This window comes from Bidens hawaiensis, unplaced genomic scaffold (genome assembly GCF_021521415.1).
Source record: "Bidens hawaiensis isolate Kalapana, Puna unplaced genomic scaffold, B.hawaiensis_p1.1 tig00016045_1, whole genome shotgun sequence".
Lineage (NCBI taxonomy): Eukaryota > Viridiplantae > Streptophyta > Magnoliopsida > Asterales > Asteraceae > Bidens > Bidens hawaiensis.
In genome coordinates this window covers 424,383-431,247 of record NW_027492457.1, presented here as the reverse complement: position 1 = coordinate 431,247, position 6,865 = coordinate 424,383, and the positions used below count along the sequence as shown (strand labels likewise).

At 36.7% G+C, this 6,865-nt stretch overlaps 1 protein-coding gene across 1 annotated transcript; it reads left to right on the top strand.

Annotated features, from left to right (window-relative positions):
• The first annotated feature begins 258 nt into the window (after positions 1 to 258).
• LOC143550525 (U-box domain-containing protein 14-like) lies at positions 259 to 3,669 on the top strand. The gene is made up of 4 exons (XM_077041156.1): positions 259 to 534; positions 1,256 to 1,372; positions 1,445 to 1,861; positions 2,538 to 3,669. The coding sequence occupies exons 1-4, from the start codon at positions 259 to 261 to the stop codon at positions 3,612 to 3,614; spliced, it is 1,887 nt and encodes a 628-aa protein (XP_076897271.1). The 3' UTR covers positions 3,615 to 3,669.
• The last annotated feature ends 3,196 nt before the right edge of the window (positions 3,670 to 6,865 follow it).

Below are 6,865 nucleotides of genomic sequence, written 5' to 3'. Positions count from 1 at the left end.
AAAAACACAAGTATAAGTACATCAGTATAAGACGACCAATTCTCAGTTGACGTCATCGTTGACTCTCTCAATATTCAACTAGAAAGACCTTTTCTTCTTCACTGGTTAATAAACAAATCCTGAAAAAGTCAACAATAATAAAACTCATACATAAATAGTTAAATACCCATCAAACAATTAGCCATATTCTATATTCATACAACCACTGGTTTTCAAACCTCTTTGCTGCGTCTGCGTGTGAATTTGTGGTCCAACCCAATGTCCAATAACGAGTCAGGTGGTGTCTTGGTGAGTCAACTCGTTGACTCAGTGAGGGAGTTTTCAGGGTTGCCCGAGTGTAGAAACGCTGCAAGAGATATGTATGGGAGTTTGGTGAGAAGAGTGAAGCTTTTGACTCCATTGTTTGAGGAGTTGAAAGAGAATGAAAAACATGTTGCTAATGATGATGTTGAAGGGTTTAAGTTGTTGAAAGTTGCTTTGGATTTTGGTTTGGATCTTTTGAAATCAGTCAATCAAGGAAGCAAAACCTTTCAGGTACTTATTTCATTTGATTAGTAACGCGCTGGAGTTTGGCTCGGCTCGAATTGTGATTCTAAAGCTCGAGCTCAGCTCATGAGTTTTTTTAAAGTTGAGTAGCTTAGCTCGTTTGTTATTTATATTTATTTTGTATGTATGTTAGCTATAATAATATTTATATATGATATATATTATTTAGTTATTTTAATCATAATTTATAAATATATTAATTATGATATAAATATATGTTGAGTAATATAAATAATAAGCTCCTAAGTGGGCTTAACTTGGGCCCGGGCTCGTTTACTAGACAAGCTTATTGTTAAGGCTCGAGTTCGTTTAAGCTCGGCTCGGTTTGAGCTTTTAGCGTGCCGATCTTGAGTAGCTAGCAGGCGGCTTGACTTGTTTATACCCCTATTTGTCATACGGCCCATATAGTCAAACGAGCCGTATGGTAGATTGGGAGTGCAGAAAGTAGTCAAACATGTCGTTTTGATAGTCATTCATGTTGTATGATAGGGAGAAATAGTCAAACATGTCGTTTTGATAGTCATTCATGTTGTATGATAGGGAGAAATAGGTCATACGGATCGTATGAGGGCCAAATCATACAAGTTGTATATTTTTCTGATTGACAAAGAAATAACTGAGTGACCACGGACAAGGCCCATCATACAACCTGTATGACATGACTAAAAAAGGTCATACCGATTCAAGTTATAACATGATCATCAAACAGGCACTGCAAATTAATACAACCACCAGCAAATTTCATGAAGCAACAATAAAGATTGAAGAAGCATTGTGCAAGATTCATTACAACCGATTTAATATACCCGAAGAAGTTAAAGAACAGGTGAGCATGATCTTTCAAACATCAACCTTTACACACTTCTACACTAACACATCTCTACTTACAATCTTGCAGATACAACTAGTACATTCACAGCTCAAAAGAGCAAACTCACAAACAGAGTCCCCTGACATACAGCTTCAAACAGACCTATCAATATTGAAAATGGGGATCGAACCGGACATAGAAACCGTTAGAAGGCTTTCGGAGAAGCTGCATTTGATCACCATTGATGATTTGAGGAAGGAATCACTTGCGATTCATGAGATGGTTATAATGAATGAAGGCGGTGAGTTTGAAAGTTGTTTTGATACGATGTCTTTTGTTCTTAAGAAGATTAATGATTATGTGATGTTGGGAAATCCTGGTGTTGATGATTCGGGCCGTGAGAAGGGGCTTTTGAGGCATCGGTCGCCGGTTATTCCAGATGATTTTCGATGCCCGATATCGCTTGAGTTGATGAAAGATCCTGTGATTGTTTCTACTGGGCAGGTATGTAATACTTAATTTTGAAACCGGTCTGAGCCGGGCTTCGGAAGCCCGGTTACTTTAGGTCGGGCTTGAAAGTTGTATAATTGGACTTTTTTACAGGCCAATATAATGGCATGGAACGATCAGGTTTTGGGTTGTCATATGTAGGCAGTTTACTAAACGGGTCTTTGTCCAGTTGACTTTTTTGATTAAACGGGCCGTTTTCGTGTTAACTTGTCTAACCTGTTTAATTAAACACGCCAAGTTGTTTAGTTAAAAAGGTTGAACCTTCGACCCGTTTATGGCCCGTTTAGCCCATTTATTATGACTCACCACCCATCTATATTTAAAATCTTATTTTAAGTTGAAACATGTTTGTAATTCTAGTTATACTTATCTCCTAAAAATATACAATTATACCAGAAAAATTAGGAAAAAAAAAATCAAAATTAGGACCGGTTCGGCCTGCCAGGCCGGACCTACTTGGCCTCTATAGGCAACTAGCATATTAAAGGTCTTGCATCCGAAAACAGGTCAACCTACGAACCCATCCAGGTCAATCCAAATACAACCGTTTAATAAAACATGGTCGTGAGTTCAACCCAAAACTGACCCGGCCCATTTAGACTAACACCAAGTCCTAAACACATAAGTTTCGTGTCAGAAACTCACACAACTGTTTTATACTATCTTGCAGACATATGAAAGATCTTGCATCCAAAAATGGCTAGACGCGGGCCACAAAACCTGCCCGAAAACCCAACAAACGTTACAACACACATCATTAACGCCCAACTACGTGTTAAAGAGCCTGATCACTTTATGGTGTGACAGCAACAGCATAGAGCTACCAAAATCACAACCAAACTCCAAACCCATAACACCTGGTTCCGAATGCAACCAAACCACCATCACAACATTACTCACAAAACTCACAAATGGTAACTTAAGTGAGCAACGAGCCGCAGCCGGTGAAATCAGGCTGCTCACAAAACGAAATGCTGATAACCGAGTATGCATAGCCGATAATGGCACCATTCCCATTTTAGTCCAGTTATTATCTTCTAAAGATAACCGGACTCAAGAACACGCGGTCACCGCGCTTTTAAACTTATCGATAAACGAAGATAATAAACAGATTATTGTTAGCATCGGTGCGATACCGGAGATAGTCAGCGTGTTGAAAAATGGAACCGTGGAGGCTCGGGAAAATGCGGCTGCCGCGCTTTTTAGCCTCTCGGTGGTGGACGAAAATAAGGTTGCGATCGGTGCCGCAGGTGCAATGCCACCACTAATCGAGTTGTTGCAACACGGGACGCCGCGAGGGAAGAAAGACGCGGCAACCGCGATATTTAACCTTTGTATATATCAAGGAAACAAGGTGCGGGCCATACGGGCCGGGATCGTGGGCCCGTTGATGAGGTTGGTTAAGGATGCGAGTGGTGGGATGGTGGACGAGGCGTTGGCGGTTTTGGCGATACTTGCGGGCCACAATGAAGGGAAAGTGGCCATTGGTGAAGTGGACCCGGTCCCAGTTTTAGTGGAGGTGGTTAGGACCGGGTCCCCACGAAACCGGGAGAATGGGGTAGCGGTTTTGTGGTGCGTGTGTGCGGGTGATGTTGACCGGTTGATGATTTTGAAGCGGGTTGGAGGAGAGGAGGTGTTGCGGGAGTTGAGTGAGCATGGGACCGATCGGGCCAAACGGAAGGCTCGAGGTTTATTGGAGCTGGTTCAACGAGTCGAGTTTGGTGAACCCGCGGTTAATGTAGTATGATATATTGTATTTACATACATTTGTGAAAATTGTATATCACAATTCCTTACATATGTATATAGTTATATTTCTCATCTCTGTTTTTTTTTGTTTTTGAAAATCAATTTTTAATGAAGTTTGATATAAATAAATAAGTAGTAAAAAGCTAAAAAAAACATATAAAATACTCACACACTTCTTTTTATTTTTGGTTTCGTCTAAAAATATACAGTAATATTAGATACCAATATAACACATGGGTGAGATCCGTTACAAATAAAGTTTGCTTTTTACGAAAGCGGTTATTGATTAACCAAAAAACGGTCAACAACATGGTCCATGTATGGAGAGTCTTCAACAAACTCAAAGCCGGAGCTCAATGGACTAAAGGCTGAATGGGCTGGACCTGGGCCTGTCTTTACTTTAACACGAATAGCTTCAAGTCGAATACCTCTTGACTGCTGCTTTAGGCCCACTATTCATCCAAGACTGCCACCGGCCCAACCTGAAAACACCTTTTAAGTCTCAGTATAGGTGTACAAAAACCGGTTTCACTCAAACCGGTTCCCAAACCGCTAGTTCCAGGATTGGTTCCCTTAATATCTACTAAACCGGTTTGAGGAAAACCGGTTTAAAACCTATTCTAAACCGGACCGAACCGACCTAGACTGCCGGCCTATCTTGATTCTAAACCGGTTTATAAACCGATCCGGTTTGAGTCAAACCGGTATTGACCAGCTGTTGACCAAACCGATTGGTTTAAAACCGGTTTTATACACCTCTGCTTAATAGAGTTGCCATTTTTTCTTCCAAAGAAGTATAAACCATCTCTTTGTCTATTGGTCACTAGGTTTTTTTTACTTCAAATCATGAATATAAAATTATTTTCATTAAACAATACTTGTAATTTATTTTCCCTAGCATGTTTACACACATACAGCAGATTCGCACAGTAGTCAGGAATAAGAAAGACACCGGATAACGCAATGTTATTGAATAGCTCTAAGTCACCAATTTTGGTAGCCTTAGTACTCGTACCATTCAGGTGCCCAACAAACATATTGAGTTCAGAAACATCCATACAGTTTAATAAGGCGTTATCATTTCTAGCCATATGTTAATTGACACCCGACTCAAACCACCAACCATTGTTAACCATCAAATTAGACATACTAGAAGAGAAGACACCAATGCTACACTAGACTTGTTAGCATTATTAACATAATTACTTGACACGCCAGAATTAATTGATAGAATAAGGTTTCGTTTTTTGATTTTGATAGATATCGAACTAACTCATAACACTCCACCAAACCGAATAATTTTATGTTCCTTTTAATCTCATAGTCACAATGGTCATGGTACTTGAGTCATTAGCATGAGATGCAATGGATCACTTAAGTTTGCTTATTATGGTTCATTCATAATAGCATGTCCAATGCCAGCCATATTATCTAAAAAGCAGATAACAAACAAGTAAACACGAAGCACAAACAGCAGTGGAACTTGAATAATTTCATTGGAGGGGCCGGATATTTTAGATTAATCATAAGTTCATACATATAAAGCAACTAATTTTTTTTATCAAATAAAGACCATAAAATCCAAAAAAATAACATGTTCTTACATATAAACGTATACAAAGATATGAGCTACATACCCTACTTATGGACGCAAAACCAGGGGAGCCATAGCCCCTCCCCGCCCCCACTATGTTCTGCCCATGAGCACATACACAAGATGATTAAGATCAGAGCCAGAATTCACACCCACTCTCTTAAATGTTGGTGAATAAGGATATGCATGTATAGATTAGTACACCATAAATAGTTTTACTATTGTTATTTCACACAAGTACATATCTTTTATAGCGATGAACATGTTCTTTTGAAGCGGTTTTGGACCGCTTCAAAATATCCTTCTAATCTTTTAACTTGAATCGATACAAATTTCGAAACTTACAAATTACATGTTATCTGGTTAAGAAACTGAACCGACAACATGATCTAGGTCCCATCTTCAAAACATTACATAGAAATTTATAATACAAAATTAAGAAACTAATGATATAGACGTTTCTAATATAGGACAAGTGTTGTTTCTTAACTAATTTAAAACAAAAGAGAAATGATATCCATGAATTATGAATGAAAATGAATACACATGTGTTGCGTAATGCGTATAAGCATCTCTAGCAGTCAATCTTTATCTCATTAATTGATGTCCGTTAATTTAAATTGATTAGGAGATGACTATACGTGTTTTCATATTTCACAAATGAAAATGAGTGCCTTTTTTGGGAAGGAACTCATCGATTGAGTCATCTAGCAAGTACCGACAATTTTAGAAAATGTATAAATATGCAATAGTGCAATTTGTGAGGTGTTAATTTTCAATGAATTTACATGGTAACGTAGCTAAAAGTAAACACGACGTAAATATTTTTGAAATTTAAGTGAACCAAAACCGTCTCCGAGAATTTAGATTAATAGGCCCTTATATATAATCTTTTCTCCAAAGATCGATAATAATTATAACATTAATAATATAATCATATAATTATAAAACTATTCCTATATGATTGATCAATTCAATGAATCGTTCAATATATAAGTAAAATTTACTATTGCGAAAACACATGTAACAAAATATATCATATGTTTTGCAAACTTAAGGTTTTAGCAATAATAAAGTCGCATTGTTTTCTTGCCTATGGTGAAATTGAAGAAAATTAACAAATTTTGTTTAATTATATAACACTAGCTTTAGAGCCCGTGTAACACACGAGATGATCCAAATAATAAAGTTATAAATAAAAAAAATAAGTACATACTGTATATAGAAAAATGATTACATTTATGCTTATATCTATACTATGTGTGTATAAATTAATTTTATTTATATCAGAAAATGATTTTTTTTTTAAAGAATGAACTTAATAAAAAATAATAATAATAATAATAATAACGCAAGTGCAAAAACATACATCAGTATTGAAAATTTGATTCTAATTATCATATATATATATATAATTGAAACAATTCTGGTTATGAACCAATTTAAAAAAAAAAAACTTTTCATACAATAATAGTTCTGAGCTACACCATGAAAATGACTTTTATAAATTTGAGAGGGATTCTTGACTTTTCATAATGACAACACATAAAAATAGCACGTTAACCTGCTCAATTTTGTGAATGTTTTGCTTCTATTGAGCATAATTTTGTATGACATGTTTCACACACTACAATTTAATCACCATTAAAGGAAAA

Excerpts from the sequence above, each read along its gene's own strand:
- LOC143550525 (XM_077041156.1), top strand. The coding sequence starts at position 259 with ATGTCCAATAACGAGTCAGGTGGTGTCTTGGTGAGTCAACTCGTTGAC. Across the intron at positions 535-1,255 it reads AAGGAAGCAAAACCTTTCAG|GCACTGCAAATTAATACAAC; the intron begins GTACTTATTTCA and ends ATCATCAAACAG. Across the intron at positions 1,862-2,537 it reads TGATTGTTTCTACTGGGCAG|ACATATGAAAGATCTTGCAT; the intron begins GTATGTAATACT and ends ACTATCTTGCAG.